The sequence below is a fragment of the Chrysochloris asiatica genome, unplaced genomic scaffold, assembly GCF_000296735.1.
Source record: "Chrysochloris asiatica unplaced genomic scaffold, ChrAsi1.0 scaffold00065, whole genome shotgun sequence".
Lineage (NCBI taxonomy): Eukaryota > Metazoa > Chordata > Mammalia > Afrosoricida > Chrysochloridae > Chrysochloris > Chrysochloris asiatica.
This window is the reverse complement of record NW_006408583.1, coordinates 15,010,613-15,028,574: the sequence shown is the minus strand read 5'-3', so window position 1 is coordinate 15,028,574 and position 17,962 is coordinate 15,010,613. Positions and strand designations below refer to the sequence as shown.

General features: G+C 40.1%; 1 protein-coding gene across 1 annotated transcript in view; it reads right to left on the bottom strand.

Annotated features, from left to right (window-relative positions):
* MPDZ (multiple PDZ domain protein) overlaps window positions 1-17,962 on the bottom strand; it is a 236,534-nt gene that overhangs the window by 27,560 nt on the left and 191,012 nt on the right. The window contains exons 27-33 of the mRNA XM_006864508.1: window positions 15,258-15,454; window positions 12,221-12,312; window positions 11,905-11,995; window positions 7,193-7,276; window positions 4,630-4,722; window positions 4,479-4,553; window positions 3,035-3,209 (exon numbers count right to left, since the gene is read on the bottom strand). Of these exons, the coding sequence (XP_006864570.1) occupies window positions 3,035-3,209; window positions 4,479-4,553; window positions 4,630-4,722; window positions 7,193-7,276; window positions 11,905-11,995; window positions 12,221-12,312; window positions 15,258-15,454 (807 nt within the window). The remainder of the gene's footprint in view (window positions 1-3,034; window positions 3,210-4,478; window positions 4,554-4,629; window positions 4,723-7,192; window positions 7,277-11,904; window positions 11,996-12,220; window positions 12,313-15,257; window positions 15,455-17,962) is intronic.

The window sequence follows — 17,962 nt, the reverse complement described above, 5'->3', positions numbered from 1 at the left end:
TTATTAGCTCTGGTAGCATAGTGCTTATATGAATTGGGTTGCTAAGCTCACAGTCAGAAGTTCAAAACTACCAGCTGTTCTGCAGGAGAAAGATGAGTCTTTCTGCTCCCGTAAAGATTTACAGCCTCAGAAACCCTGTACAAGCTCATTAAGAGTTGGAACCAACTCCATGGCATATAATAACAAATATATATATATATAAAGAAAAATATGTACAAAAGAGTTGAACTGAACTTCTAGCTTCAATCTGAAGAACCACAACTTCTTAGGAAATTATGATTTGTGAAACACAGAACTGAGATGTGTACCAGAGACCTAGAACAATATTTAGGGCACAGAGCCCAGCCCACATCAGTAATCCTATTCATGGTACCCTTCAGGGAATTTTGTTTAAGTTATGATTTTTGTTTTCCATTTTCTTTTCTTCTTATTCTAAAGCATATGTTTTTTAGCTACACATATCTGCACATATATGTATATGTATGTAATACCTATGCTTATGAAACCTCAAGTGAGACCAACTTATAGATTCTTTCTTTGGGTCTCATTTGATGCTTTGGTATATATAAGAAGGGGTTCAAAAAGTTCATGGTAAACTGAAATTGAAAGATAATGTATCCTCAGATACGAATAGGTAAGGAAAGATTATATACAAGGAGAATATAGAAGATAGAACAAGAAGAACATCATCTCACAACCTGTTTTCTGAGAGTCTTCACAGCACATCTTCCCTAATATACCAGAAAGCATATATCTAATAGCATGTTTCAAGAGTTAGGAAAGTTGGTAGAGTACCTTATGCTTTTAGAAAAAATGATCTCTTTAGGAAATCAGACAGTCTGACTATTTTCCTGGTTCTGCAATGCTAACAACAGGTGTATGATATTTTCCTTCATGTTACATTTTCATTTAGCATTTCATATATTTTCATAGCGAACACTATTTTGGGATCAACATAAAACCAAAAACTGAGAAAATGTTCATAAAATCTTGTAACACTTAAGCAAATTATTCACTTTTTCTAAACAAAGAATTATTTTCATCAGATGTGTATTACTTTAAGAGTTTTTGTCCAACTATAGTGCAAATGTTTTAAGCTGCTGTTTGCTTAAAAACCTGTCAAAAGAACTAAATATTTCATAGTTTGACAACCAAAAGAGATTTTTTTCCAAATTGCAGAAAAGTTCAATGTGTTTAAGATGTTTTGATGATCCTAATTTTGAAATTTTTGTTTTCTTAAACATCAGTGCAATTTTTCTTGAAAAAAAAAAAAAAAAAGTCAAAGGAATAATATTCCTAACTATACTAGATTGTACAGGGTCGCTATGGGTCGGAACCGACTCGACGGTACTTAACAACAACAACTATACTAGACTAGCATTTTAATGGGACACTGATGTACCACAACAGGGTACATACATACCCAATTTCATCTATTTTTCACAGGATCTACTGTTATACCCAAACCAAAGAAGTCATATCTACCCCATATGTTGTTGTTGTTAAGTGCCATCGAGTCGGTTCTGACCCACAGAGACCCAGAACAGGCTTTCTGAGACTGTTAATCTTTACGTGAGCAGAAAGCCTCATCTTTGTCCCGCGGAGCAGCTGGTAGTTTCGAATTGCTGACCTTGTGGTTCGCAGCCCGATTCGTAACCACTACACGAGGGGGCTCCAAAAACTCATGGAAAAATGCAATTAAAAGATAATGAAAAGTTTCCACAATCTTTTTGAAGCTTCCCCTAGTACACTGTTGTTGTTGGGTGTCACTGAGTTGTTCTCAGTTCACAGTAACCCTGTGTGACTGAGCAGAACTGTTCCATAGAGTTTTCTAGGCTATAGAGTCTAATCTACACAGGGAAGCTTGAGAATGAATAAGGACGGTCAAAGATAATCTCATTAAATTACTGATGTCTTTGGATTATGGTTTGGTGAAGAATATTGATTATACCACGGATTGCCCAAAGAACTAATATATCTGTGTTGGAAGACATACAACCAGAATGCTCCTTAGAAGTAATGAGGGCGAGACTTTGTCTCACATACTTTGGACATGTGATCAGAGGGAACGTGTTCCAGAACAAAGGCATTATGTTTGGTAGATCCTCAACAACACGAATCGACACAGTGGCTGCACCAATGGGTCAAACATAAAAATGACCGTGAGGATGGCACAGGACTAGGTGGTAGTTTGTCCTGCTCTACTGTTAGTTGGAACAGACTACACACCAGTGTAATAGCAATCAACAATCTCTAAGGGAGCAGGTCTTTTCTCCTGATGAGCCACTTCATGGGTTCAAGTTATCAACTTTTTGGTTAGCAGCTGAGTGCTTAACTGTTGCTTCACTTGAACCCCTTTGTTGGTGTTGTTTTTTGTTAAGTTCCATCCCATCAACTCTGACTCATAGCAACCATGTATAGGGTTTCTGAGGAGTGGCTGGTGGATTTGAACTACCAACCTTGTGCTTCTTAGTCCAGTGCTTATCCTACTATGCCACACCAATAGTCCCCACCTGGACACCTGATACTGTGGTAATGACTAGCACTGTAAAGGAGTTTTTGTTTTGTTGTGTGTGTGTGTGTGTGTTAGGCAATGTTGGCCTTACCTCTTAAGTCAGATAGTTGCATCTATTTTACATATTAGAAAACTGAGGCTTGAATAAGTTAAATAATTTACCCAGTATTAAAAAGAATATTAAAATGTTGCTTCTAATTCATTACTCAAGCACTTGGAATCAAAAGATCCTTGTAAAACAAAAAGTATAACCCCTTTCTTTTAAAGATGAAGAAGCTGAGGGTCAGAGTGGGTGGGAGGGTGGGTTCTTTCTAAGGCTCCTGTAGTTGGTCAAAGCCTAATCCACATGTTTGTCTGCCTCATAGTCTGGAGCTTGCTCTTCAGAAACTCCTCATTCCATTCTCTCACCAAAGGTTTTCTGACAACAGGCTTTCAAACAGTGAGCTATCGGCAGGTGGGCAGTAACTCCCAGCCAGAAAGCTCTGCACAGCGCAAAAATGCCACATGCACAGCCCTTACTTCGAACAGGTTCTGGTTCAGGGGAGCCTGAAGGTGGGACAATTGGAGAATGGGCGCTATTCTTTCTCTCCACACTCGCTGTACCAGCCGCTGCAGGAACAGCCTGGGGATCTGGGTTCTCAGCATGAATGGTAAGTCTCACTGTAGTCTTTGCTGTCTTCAGGAGGCTAATAAACTGGCAAGAGATTGTTGTGGAGAGAAACAAAATTCAAAAGCATATTAGTAGATTTAAACATGTCACAATTTTAGTTACAATCTCATTCTAGCTACGTTTGGCAGAAGAGAAAGATGGACTTGAAGGTCATCTAGGTGTGTTTTTGTTTGTTTGGTTGGTTGTTTGGTTTTTGATTGGCTGATGTACATTAAAGCCATTGTTAATTTTTACTGTAAGTCTAGTTCTGACCCGATTCTTCCTTATATAAGCATAGTGTTTTGCATCTTTTTATAGTTTGAATTAATCATGTTAATCCCCTATAGCCTTACAAGTTAAATGGAATATTTTACCCACTTCCTGATTCTATAGAGCAGCTGAAGTGACCCCGTTTAATAAAAGGGAAACACATATGTTAAAATCAGAATGCAGAACCAGGCCAAGTGGAAAGTTACAACTAGATATATGGGCTAAAGGGTCTAGTCAATATGTTACTGAAACGAAATAAAAAATGCACACTGAGCTTCTTCCTGCCCAATGGAGGAATGGAAACAAGGTCAATTCCGTGATATTCCCTCATCATATGTCAAGACAACATACTAAATAATAAGCAGGAACAAGGCTTTTTCTGGAACCTTCATATTAAAGGTCTTATGTAAAATTTCTAGTAACCATTAAGATGACTTTTGAGGAAGAAAAAACTCAGGTACAAAGAACTGCTTAACTCTAATGAAGTTATATATTTAATGATGTACTTACAGAGCATTACACATAGCACAAAGAACTGTTTAACTCTAATAAAGTCATATATATAATGATGTACTTGTAAAGCAATATGCATAGTCCAAAGAACTGTTTAACTCCAATGAAAGTTACACATTTCATCATCTGAAAAGTTGCTTATGAAACATTATGCATTATAGATTCTTATGGAAGGGAACATTCATTTAAAAACTATTCCTTTGTTCTTACATGAAGCCTTTATTCAATAGTTTCAAGGTTTCCTAATTTAAAGTAGAAATGATAGGTATCAAAAATGTCTATGGACTATTATTGAATAATTTACCAGGTAACAGAAGGAAAAAAAATGAAACAGAACACAAAAACTAACAACATTGCTTTGATTATATACATTATATATAAATGGAAATGGAGAAACTTCTAAATAACTCCTTCTTTTCCTTAAGCAGGTATGTCCAATATAGTTGTGCAGCTCTTTATGCCCACAGAATTCCTTATGTCTAACATCATGCTGCACACAAAGCCTACGAAGGCTGTCGTTTGGAAGAGTACCTTTTCAACAGGATAACCAACAACTACTTCATCATCTATAGCCAAGATCTGATCCCCAACTTTGAGTCGTCCATCCTAAATGAAAACAGAGAATATTTTGAGCATTTTTTCCAGTGACAACTTTGTGACCGTGCGAATAGTAAGGCCTCACCTTGGCTGCCACACCATGCTCTGTTAGACTCTTGATGATGACTCCCTGGAGTGTACTGTCTTCACTGATAGCAATGCCCAAGCCCCCTTGATCCTGAAGAAGTGAAATAAGAACACTCAGAAAACCTGAAAGTGATCGTGTTTTATTTAGAAGTGATGTGGTCATAAATTCTAAATGTTATCTTTCACCCACGAGTTTGAAAAACAATGAACATTTTCCCAAAATCTACTAGAAATCTTCTATTAACCAAACTTCCAAGTTTTTCTAATGGGAATAAATTCTCCTCCATCAAATATTCAAGCAGTTTTACTCTTCCTATCTAGCTGACATTTCTAGTGTCTTTAACAAAATATTCAGATAAAATGATGTTTTTAATAATCTAGCCAATAGCAAGCAACATATGCAAATTTAGTCTTGTATAACTAGCTGACAAAATAGGTCATTAAAAACAGTGCAAGTATCCTCTGTCCTCTTTCTTGGCATGTGGTTTTGAAAAAACCAACACGCTGGCCCTTTCATCTCTTTTGGCCACCTGTGTTCTTTCTGCAGATAGACTGCAATTACTGCCACATGCTATGTCATTCTGGGGCTGAACACCAGAGCTGTTTCTCCAGAGGCTTTCGTCTTGATTTGCGCAGGCTGAAAATGCTTTTAGCTCTCAGCACAGATGTGCATGGAAACCCTTCCTTGGAAAGCTACAACTCTTTGTCTATATTTTCCACTTTTCATCAAAACCAAATGTTCAATAATATTGGCTTTCACTCCTCTGATGTAGGCAACCCCATTTACAGCAGAGCAAACCAGGACCAATGAGATTAGGGATTTTTCACTGATCAGTCAGGATGTGGACTGCTGGGGTGGCGCTGTAGGATCAGCACTGGACTGCAAATCACAAGGTCAGCAGTTCAAACCCACCAGCTGCTCCTTGGAAACCCTATACAGGGTCGCTATGAGTTGGAACCGACCCAGTGGCACTTAACAACCACAACTCAGTATGATGTGAGGAGGAGGGTTCTATCCACCCCCACTGTTATAAGCTAACATTTACCCTTTTGATAATGGAAGTTTCAGAGGAGATTCTGAGAAGGGGCTTGAAATGATAACTAGGCAGGCTTTGGATTATGAACGCCTGCACATCCAATTTATTGTATATCTCATATTTGTTCTTTGTTGTTGTTGTCATGTGCCATCGAATAGGTTCCAATTCATAGCGACCCTATATAGGGTTTTCCGGGGGGAGGGGGCAGCTGGTGGGTTTGAACTGCGGACCTTGTGGTTTGCAGTACAGCACCACACTGCTATGTAAATTTGCCCTTACTTAGAAACAATCAAACCAACAGCTAAAATCAAAAAAATAAAATAAAACAAACTCACTGTCATCAAACTGAATCCAACTCATAGTGACTTATAGGATAGGGTAAAGTTGGTTCTAAGTTTTCCAAGACTATAACTCTGTACAGGGGCAAACAGTCTCATGCATCTCATCTTTGTCTCTCAGAGCAGCTGGCAGGTTTGAACCACTGATCTTTGGGTTAGCAGCCGAATGCTTAGCCCACTGACCCCAGGGTTCACTGAACCAACCCCTACTTTCAACAAATTCACAATCACTTTCACTAGCTTCCTGTGCAGCTTTTAAATCACTGAAAAAGCTTTGAGCCCTTTCTTGATGCTGTAGGATAAGTTCTGGACTGGAAGGTCAGCTTGAACAGATGGTCAGTGGTTAAAACTCACCAGCCGCTCCTCAGAACCTCTATACAGGGTTGCTATAAGTCGCAACTGATAGCAACTTAACAATAATGGCTAAGACTAAAGAACTGTATGTACCTGTTCCGACTTAACTACAAATTTGACTTAAATACCCACAGGAATAGATCTTGATCATATTTATGGACTGCCTGTAGTCATTTCAACCTAAAGTTCAAGTTGCTTCAAAATCAAATACATTATCGATGCCTATAGTGAGAACTCCCGGTTAGCTCAACTTTCAGTTTTATGGAAGACAAGAACTGCAACTTATATTTCATAATTCTTTTATTTCCTCCAATGTCATTTCTTGATAAATGAATCAAAGGAGAAAAGGCTTGCATGCATACCTTAGACCAGGGGTGGGGAAAGTCTGGCCTCAAAATTGGGTACTGCCAAGGCAGCCACAATCCCAATCATCCACATAGAGCAGGCTAGTTTTTAAGTTTATAATTCTGTATGACCCATGAGTTCTAAATATCCAGATAGCCCTTGGGGGGAAAAAAAAAGGTTCCCCACCCCTGCCTTAGACAGTAAAAGCTGGGCATTTGTTAAAGTATCTGTTAGATCAGTGGTGCCCAAGCTTGGATGAGCATCTGAATCTCCTAGACGGCTTGTTAAAACACAGATTGCTGGGTTCACCCCCAGAGCTTCTCCTTCAGCAGGTCTGGCGAGAACTAAGCATTTATAGTTTCTAACAACGTCCAGCAGACACTGATACTTAGGTTTGAACACCACGCTTTTAAAAACCAGTGAAGTGGATGGAACACTAGTGTGAAAGTTGTCAACACCATTTCTTCCTAATTTCAGGAAGATTTACCTTGGGAAGCTCCAGGTGTTGCACATTTTTAAATGAACTTAAGTCAACATCTGGGTCGGTGGTTGGAGTAACACGTGGGTCAGCCTGACAGAGAGAAAGGAATGGCCATAAATGGGTATCCTGTAATTTTGTTCGTTTAAAAATAAGGCCCACTTCATCAAAATGATTTCATTGCATATAATTCATTATTACTATTTTAGCATTCAATATGATTTATGAACATTACGCCCTCTTCAAAATACTTATGCAGCATGATTAGAGTACATAATTATTTCACAGCATAGAGACATCAAAAATCCCTAGATTGAATCTACGATGAAATCTAAGGACAATCTTGCTACAAAACAGTGAGACTCACTGAAACCTAGAGTTTAGCAGAAACACCACTCATCATTCTTTACTAGTTTAATCTTGACATGAATTGAGAAATATTAAAAGGTTTTACCTAAAGTCATTAAAGCACTCCATTTCCTTAAGGAACCTATTTAGCACAGTTACAGAACAAATAAAGTTTTCGCCTTTATAATCCATGCATGTTTAATGGATTTAATTTAACACAATTCAATTCAACAATATGAGTAATTAAAAAAGAAACAATCATTTGTACATTTATGTATATTATTGTGTGCCATTCATCTCGACTTAACAGCAGCCCCATGTCCCAGAGCAGAAATGTACCTTAGGGTTTCCTAGACTGTGACCCTTAAGAAAGCAGATTGCCAGGTCTTTATCTTGCGGAGCCTGTACATAGGTTTCAACCATGAACTTTTTTGTTAGCAGCCAAGCTTTTAACCATTGCACCATGAAACCAAATAACAAGAAAATAAAAATTGTTGTCGATTTATTTCAACTCATAGTGAGTCCACAGGACACAGGTGAATTGCCCCATAAGGTTTCCAAGGCTGTCCTGGTGAGGCACTTCGGGCTAAAGCACTAGACTACAAGGTCGGTTTAAACCACAAGGTTCAACCAACTTAGCAGTCCAGCACATTAACCCACAGCGCCACACCAGGACACTGATGTTTGTATTCAGTTAGTAAAAGTATACTTCTCCCTACAATTTGCCCCAGTCGCCAACTGGTATCACCTTGGACTCCCCCAGTATATAAATATTTTTCTTTCTACCACCTCCTTTTCTTCATGTATATCCAAAGTTTTTCCAAATCACAATCATCTCCAAAAACCTCTCTCAACTCTTTGTTACTCTCTAGCCGTTTCTGTCTGTCTCCTAATTTCTTATCTATTATTATGGGCTGTGGGTTAATGCGCTGGACTCCGAAGTTGGGTCGAACTGCAAAGTCTGTGGTTAAAGCTTAACAGTCACTCCTCGGAAACCCTATACAGGGTCGTTATGAGTTGCAACCAACTCCACGGCACTTAACAACAATTATACTCAAATTGCTTTCTCAAAACTCACTAATAATTTCCTAATTGTCAGATGAATGGACTTCCTTGAGTCGTCTCATTGAAGCACTTAAGGGTGCAAAGCACACCCTTCTAGAAATGGATCCCCCTGTATTCATGCAACATGCATCAGGGTTCTCATTCTTTCCACATCATTCTTTTTAGCCTTCTTCCTTATTTATTGATATTACATAAATTTGGCTTTAACCCTTTTACTCCTCCTCTTCTTTCTAAATACTCCTCGGAGGCAAACGCCTCAGGTCCCATGACAAACAAATGCCAAATCAACAACCACAGGAGTACAACTGTAAACTTTGGATGAATTTGTGAACCACAGGATCAGCAGTTCAAACCAACCTGATGTTCCTTGGAAACTCTAGACAGGGTCACTATGAGTTGGAACTGACTTGATGGCACTTAACAGCAATAATAATCAGGCTTTCCAATGGTTCTCACTTCACTCTCAAGTAGAATGTCCTATCTTTTTTGCAAATATCGGCTCCTTTTTTCTACATTTCCTATTATGATGAAAGTCAGCCACACACCAGGCCACCACGTCAGACATCTGGAAGCCTTTTATATCCCGTCTGCCTTATTCATCATTATATCCCCACCCTCAAGAACAGCACCTCCTACAAGGCAGACTCAACAAACATTTCTTGAATACATGCATTCTCAACCACTCATTTTCCTTCAATGCCTACAATTAGTTGGGGATGAAATACTGTCAATTTGGGTTCCTTACCAATCTGACATAACCATCCCCTCTTGTCTTGCTCTTGTTATCTTTCTCCTATGTCTTTGTTCATTTCCTCACTCCCTCTAATTTCACTTCACTCCCCCATAACCTCTGATCTTTCCTTACACTTGTAAAAATACACTTCTCATTCTGAGTGCCACACTGCCTCAGAGTCTGCATATATTAGCCTGTGATGGTGTTTCCCATGAATTTATCCTATAGATTTTTCAACCACCCTTTCCCTTCAGCTCCTCATGACCTCCTCCCACTGGTCGGTAATACTCTGCATTCTGTAATTCCCCGCATCTGCCAGTCTCCGTGCTATCCCTCACTCCCTCCTCTTCAATGCCTCTGCCACCAAATCCTCTCTACACTGTTATCACCTTTATGTTGTGTGCCGTGGAGTCGGTTCTGACTCATAGCGATCCGTACAGGGTTTCCGAGGCTGTAAATCTTTACGGGAGCAGAAAGCCTCATCTTTCTCCCGCGGAACAGCTGGTAGTTTTGAACTGCTGACCTTGCAGTACGCAGCCCGATTCGTAACCACTACGCTACCAGAGCTCGTTGTTATCACCTTTATAGTCTTAAAAAATTTCAAAGGGCAGCTGGAAAAGACAAAGTCAAATAACGAAATCTGCAAAGATCTAAGTTAGAAAACCAAAAGGGAAGAACACACTCAGCATTTCTCAAAATGAGGGAAATGAAGAAAAACTCAAGCCTCAATTTGTGGTATTAAAGGATTCTAAGGGCAAAAGATGTCAGCTTGAGGACTAAGATGCACCTGACCCAAGCCATGGTATTTTCAATAACCTCACATGCATGCGAAAGCTGGACAGTGAATAAGGAAGACCATAGAAGAACTGATGTTTTTGAGTTATGGTGTTGGAGGAGAATATTGAAAGTGCCATGGGCTGCCAAAAGAGCCAATAGATCCGTTTTGGAAGACGTGGAGCCAGAGTGCTCCTTGGAGGGCAAGGCAAGGTGGTCAAACTTGGTCTCTCATACTTAAGACATATTGTCAGGAGGGACCAGTCACTGGAGAAGGATATCATGTTTGGTAAGGTGGAGGGTCAGAGAAAAAGAGGAAGACCCCCAACGAGATGGAATGGCCAGGTGGCAGCATCGATGGACTCAAGAGTGGCAACAGTAGTGAGGGCCCAGGACCCGGCAGTGTTTCGTTCTGCTGTGCATAGGGTCGCTATGAATCAGTGCCGACTCGATGACACCTAACAACAACAACAATGGGCAAAATATTTAATGATGCAGAAAGTATCAAAAGAAGATAGAAGGAACATACAGAGTCACTGTGCCAAAAAGAAATGGTCGATGTTCGACCATTTCAAGAGATAGCACATGATCAAGAGCCAATGCAAATGAAGGAAGAAGTCCAAGGTGCATTGAAGGAATTGGCAAAGAACAAGGCTCCAGGAATTGATGGAACACAAATTGAAATCATTCAAGAAAGTGAGGAGACACTGGAGGCACTCACTGATCTCCGCCAAGAAATTTGGAAGACAACTACCTGGCCAGCTGTTGTTTTCAATAACCTCATACACATGTGAAAGTTGGACAGTGAATAAGGAAGACCATGGAAGAATTGATGCATTTGAGTTGTGGTGTTAGAAGAGAATTGAAAGTATCATGGATTTCCAAAAGAACAAACCAATCTGTGTTCATATGTGTGCCTATTCCAAGGAAAGGTGTCTCAACAGAATACAAAAATCATCAGACAATGTCATTAACATCGCATGAAAGTACAATTTTGCTAAAGACAATTCAAAAATGGCTGCAGCCATACATTGACAGAGAACTGTCAGAGGTTCAAGGTGCATTCAGAAAAGGAGGTGAAATAAGAGCTATCATTGCTGACATCAGATGAATCTTAGTTGAAAGCAGAGAATAACAGAAAGATGTTACCTTTGTCAAAGATCAAAATCTTTGTCCACACTCTGTAGAGGCTGAATTAACACTTCCACCCTGCTCTCAGTGTTCTCTAAATAAGCATCTACCAGTAACATTCAAGGGGATCTGGTAGTGTACTGGTTACAAGTTGGGCTGCTAATATCATGGTCAGCAATTCAAATCTATCAGCTGTTCCACAGGAGAAAGATGAGACTTTCTGCTCCCGTAAAGATTTACAGCCTCAAAATCTCTATCCAGGGTGACTATGAGTGGGAGTTGACTTCATGGCACTTAACAACCACCATGACCTGCAGCCCTCAGGTTAATGCTTAATTCCCTGTATGTCTTTATGACTATAAATGCCTCCCAGGCTAAGACTATGGCCTACTTATCTTTGAGAACCCTGTAATCAATAATTGGTTACTGAATATGAAGGAGCTCTGGTAGCGTAGTGGTTATGAATCGGGCTGCTAATCTCAGGGTCAGCAGTTCGAAACTACCAGCTGTTCCGTGGGAGAAAGATGAGGCTTTCTGCTCCCGTAAAGATTTACAGCCTCGGAAACCCTGTACAGGGTCTCTATGAGTTGGAACCGACTCCACGGCACATCACAACAACAACAAATATCCATTCAATCTTCCCAAAGAAATGAACGCGAACTCTACATACCTCCTTATTTTGAAGATTCTCTGAGGTAGCAGGCAAAGGTTCTACTGTATTTCCAGGGCATACAGCCATCTGACTCACTGCATCTTTATTTCTAAAGTAAAAGGCATCAGCATATCAGAAGAGTTCATTATTTTCTTTCTACTACTTGAAGAGTCAGAGGATTATCTCACTAACCCCAATGATCTAGAAGTATAATATTCATATACTCATATGTTTAGATATGTTTTATTTTCATTAAAGAGACAGACCTTAGAGCCAAAAAAAATCTTTTTTTTTTTTCCTTTCTTTTGGCGAACCACCAACAGAAAATGCTCACCTGATGAATATGATTTTTACTTTGGAAGGTGCACATTTAATGATTGATGAGGCATTTTGATGACTTCTGCCATACAAAATCTGACCATTGATCTATGGAGGGAAAAAAAAATCATTTATTAAGCCTGGAATTCTAATTTATTTTTTATCATCTTATACATTGTTGTTATTAGGTGCCGTCAAGTTGGTTCCAACTCATACTGACCCCATAGACAACACAATGAAGCACTGTCCGGTACGGCACCATCCTAACAGGGGTCATCCTCAAGCTCGATGCTGATGCAATCACACCAGTCCAACTTTTGGGGGCTCTGACTCTTTCTTCACTGACCCTTCACTTTACCAAGCATGATGTTCTTCTCTAGGAACTGGTTCCTCCTGATAATACATCTGAACGATGAGAGATGAAGTCTGGCCATCCTGGTTTCTAAGAGGCATTCTGGCTGTACTTCTTCCAACACAGATTTGTTTGTTCTTCTGACAGTCCATGATACTTTTAATAGTTTTCTCCAACAACAAAGCTCAAATGCATCAATTCCATGACAGTCTTCCTTATTCATTGTCCAACTTTCACATACATACCCGGTGTGGAAATACAATGGCCTACATCAGGCACACCTTATTCCTCACACTGACATGCTTGCTCTTGAACACTTTAAAAAGCTCTTGTGTAGTAGATTTGGCTAATGTAATACATTTGATTTCTTGTCTACTCCTTCCATAAGTGTTGATACTGGATCCATGCAAAATGAAGTTTTTGATAATTTTAATCTTTTCTCCATTTATCATGATGTTATTTACTGGCCCAGTTATGAGGATTTTTGTTTTCATTATATTGAGTTGCAACCCATATTAAATGTTGTGGTCGCTGACCTTCATAAGTTAAACATTTTAAGTCCTCTTCACTTTCAGCAAGCAAGGTTGTATCATCTGCAGATTGCAGGTTGCTAATGAGTCTTTCTCCAATCCTGATTCCACTTTCTTCTTCATCTTATATTGTTGTTGTTGTTAAGTGCCATCGAATCAGTTCCGAACCTTAAGGTCAGTGGTTCGAAACTACCAGCCGCTCCGCGGGAGAAAGATGAGGCTTTCTACTCCCGTAAGGATTTACACCCTCGGAAACCCTGTACAGGGTCGCTATGGGTCGGCTCCGACTCGAAGGCACTTAACAACAACAAACAACAACAATAGGATTTCCAATGAGGAGCTGGTGAGTTTGAGCTGTCAACCTTGTGGATGGAAATGCAGTGCTGACCCTACATCAGGATTCCTCATCTCATATAGCTAATGAACAACAAGGTCATTAGATTTTCCTTCTTCTTCTAAAGTAAGTATACATTGTTGTTGTTATTAGGTGCTATGTGACTCACAGGGACCCTATGTAACAGAATAAACTACTGCCCAGTGCAGCACCACCCTCACAATCCTCATGCTTGAGCCCACTGCTGCTGTCACTGTGTCCATCCACCACATTGAGGGGACTCTCCACTTTACTAAAGGAGCTCTGGTAGCGTAGTGATTACAAGTTGGACTGCTAACCTCAAGGTCAGCAGTTCGAAACTACCAGCTGTTCCGCGGGAGAAAGAGGAGGCTTTCTGCTCCAGTAAAGATTGACAGCCTCGGAAACCCTGTACAGGGTTGCTATAAGTAGGAATTGACTCCCTGGCACCTAACCAGCCAACCAACCAACCACTTTACTAATAAGCAATATGTCTTCTCCAGGGACTGGTTCTTCCTGCCAACATGTCTAAAGTACAAGAGATGAAATCTCCCCACCACCACTTCCAAGGAGCAATCTGGCTATATTTATTCCAAAACAGATTTGCTCATTCCTCTGGTAGTCCATGGTATATTCAATATTGTTCACCAATATCATAATTCAGATGCACCCCCCACACATACTCATATTTCTCTCCCTAGCACATGCATCTGATTTTGGATGGTCATGGTTAAAGCCAACACTAAAGTAATGTATATGTTGTTGTTGCTAAGTGCCGTTGAGTCCGTTATGACCCATAACGACCCTGTATAAGTTTGGCCAAGGAGTTGCTGGTGAGCTTGAACCTCCTACTTTGTAGTTCAAACTGACAGCCCAGTGCATTAGCCCACAGTGCCACAAAGGACTCCAAATTAATGTATATATAAAGTGACAATTAGGGACAGATGCTTAAGGAGGTAAACTTCTTAGCAGGCACTAGACTTCCAGTACGATTTGTACAAAACAAGTCTTTGAGGCTTGTACAGCCATCCTGGGAAGTCCACAGCTGTCATGTTTCCTAGGTGATTGACAAACTCAAGCGCTGAGAAAAGGCTGCTGGGAGAAGCAATGGCTGCGATTCAGAATTTGCATGGCAGAATGTGCCTACGCAGCAAAGTGTCTTATGGGAATGCCAGTTCAGTCCTCTAGCCTGAGCCATTGGCTGACTGAACATCAATAGCCAAACAGACTAGGCCTGGGGAAGGGTAGAAAGGCAGCCAGAGGGCTCCTCGCCTAGAGGAATAAGGGCAAACAAAACGTGCGAATACAATTCTAAATACTTTAAAGTTTTGGCCCACAAACATATTTTATTTAGCAGGTTCAGTTACTGGTTTCATTATTTAGCCTTAATCTTGACCAAGTCGACCGCACGCAGCACCATCATTTGTACGATGAGGGATTTGACTCCCAGAAAGCCCAGGGAGTCAGCCTTATTACTGACGAGTGATTGGTCATTTGGCCTTTCAAAATCTCTAATAAAAATGGAGCACACTCACAAAAAAAATGTTTTAGAAGTGTGATCTTTATTACTGTCTTGGGGCAAAATTGTTTCTAGAGCTACACAGTCATGACCTTTAAATGGAAGTTAATGGGAACATGGATTTTGCTTAGTAGAAATTTGGTTGAAAGCCAATTTTGCTGCACTACATCTATTTTATTAGGCAAACAACCATTTTCTCAGTTACAATGTGGGTGGATTTTTGTAAACTGATCATTCTATTGAACCATGACTTTCTTGGGTTCAGAGAAAGTAGATTCAGAGATTTCCATGATAGCTTACCTCCAGAAGTTCATCTGCGATCTGTAATCTGCCATCTTTCCCAGCTGCTCCATTGGGATCGATCCCCACTATAAAGACACTCATCCTGGATCGGTCTTTGTTTCCAGCAAGACTTAGACCCAAGCCACTACGACCTTTTTCCAATTCAATCATATGGAGCTCGCCTACCAGGGTTCCATAACGTTCTCTGATGTTTTCTACAAGCAAAAGAAAAAAAATTCAAGTATCAAGAGAGAACTAATACAAAGGCAAACGCTTTACTACAGAAGGCTATCCACTTTTGTTTCAAAGGGCATTATTTGTACCAAAATGCAGTTCTTGGGCATTAGGAAAAACTGGGCATCAGTATTGCTTTCTAGAACAACTACAATTTTGAGGAATCAGTTTGCATCTACAGTGCAAAGAGTATGGAGCGCTTCACAAAGTTTGTGGGAAAATTTCATTCTATTTAAATTCTTTTTTTCAGGACCTTTTTGAAGTACCCTCATACAGTCTGATTAATTGCCTTGAGGTAATCAAGTCCAAGAGGAAGTGATTCATTAACCAAATGCTCAAAAGACTATGATTAAACCCTAATGTTGCTTTCTTATTATAAAGGAGAACAGGATTGTTAAGTTATCCAGAGCTTCTGTCCACTGTAGTCACAGTGGGAGCTCTTCTACCATAGGAAGATCTACACGGGAAGTGTAGTGGTGGACAATTGTTTGAAACATGGATCCAAAATAAAGGGAACAGGTGTCTTGACTGCACAGGGTCATCAGACCAGAGCAAACTGATGGACCTATGGTGTGGGATAAGCAATGGACGGCTAACTGAAAGCATGGCAATTCAAACCCACCAGACTCTCCTCAGAAACCCTACACAGAGTTCCTGTAAGTCAGAACTGACTCAAGAGCACTTAACAACAACAACAACAACAACCACCCAGGTTTGGGACGCATGTGTCATTCCTATCTCTCATTCCACATATTCAAATGATACAGTTCATTCTTCACACTCTAATCTGAGAGAACCCTGTGCCTACCTTGACCAACAGACAAAGGCAAAAGGGACAATTCTACACATAGCTCTTTATAGACTTGGCAGTTCTACTTTCTGATCCTCGGAATGCTTGCACTTGGAAAGCTTCTCAGGACTCGTAGGCCATACTGTGTGAAGTTCCAGTCATGGAGATACTGGATATAAATGCTCCAGTCCATGGTACCAGACGGGCAACTAGCTAACAGCCAGCACTTTCTCTAGCAGCCATGGGGGTGCGCCATCTTGGAAGTGCAGCTTAGCTGAGTCTCTACCACCCATGGGAGTGTGTCAGCTTAGACACACAGCTTAGCTGATCCCAGTCAACCATAGAACCTTGGTAGATTCATAGACAATTATTTTGAGCCATCAAGTTTTAAATGATTTATTACATGACAAAAGATTATTAAACTTTCTGGCTCATGTTTACCTTAGTGTATTTTGGTCGCCTTGTCTGAATCAGCAATTTAATCTAATTTCACTAATAGTGAAATGAGAAAATTGCAGAGTTTACAAATCTCCTATTAGAAAATGACACTATATAGCTTGTTGCTTTTGTTAGGTGCCATCGAGTCGGCACAAACTCATAGCAACCCTATGCACAACAGAATGAAACACTGCCAGGCCAACATCACAATCCTTACGAAGCCTGAGCCCATTGCTGCCTCCACTGTGCTAATCCATTGCACTGGGGTGGGGTGGGGGTCTTTCTTTATCACTTTACTAAATACGATGTCCTTCTCCAGGGATTTGTCCCTCCTGATAATATGTGCGACGTATGAAAGACGAAGTCTGGCCAACCTGGCTTCCATGGAGCACTCTGGCTGTATGTCCTTCTTCCAGCACAGACTGGTTTATTCTTTTGGCAGTCCATGGTACTTTTACTATAAGGCTAGTGCCATGTAGTCTAAATTTACTCTTAACTGCATCAATTACATAAACTGCCATTTTCTAGAATCTAGCAACTTAAGACACACACTTTGAACTTCCTAAAATCATGTACCTTAGCTTTCTTAATGGAAATAATTGAACTTTAAAATGGAACTGTTAAAATATGAAGAAATGCTCATTAATGTTGGCTAAATTTTTAGTATTTCCTAGAAAAATGGTCAATTTCCTTAAAAACACAGAAACCCCGGTCTCATAATAACAGCTGTCTTTCATTGCTTCCTTTGCACCCGGCATTATGATTAGCACCCCTCCCACAGTATCTAATTTAATGCTAGTAAACTGGCATTAAAAAACGCATTCTAAAAAGTGAGTTTATCCTGTGAAAACTCAAGAAAAGGTTTTCATACTAAAAGAAACAGTCTTTGATGGTAGGGAAGGAAGAGTAGTAATTCATTGGCTAAAGCTCAAACATATGTTAACGTGGGTGACAAGGAGGGCACTATGGAAGACGGAGGCTAGCAGAAGAATGATGAAGACAGGTGCAGATACATGGAAGTATGCAGGGGCTAAGGGGATAGAGGTCAATAGTGACATATCCACAACCTTGGAACAAGAGTGTGTTGAACGTAGATACATGGACAGAGATACAGGCTGAATGGAGATATATATATGTTGTGGACCGTGTAAGACTGGTCAGAGGTTCAAGGCCCTATATGCCCGAGTGTAACAAATGAAGCCACTTGGCAGTTAATAGCAAATTGTTTTTCATCAAATTGTTTAGTCATATTTATTTAATT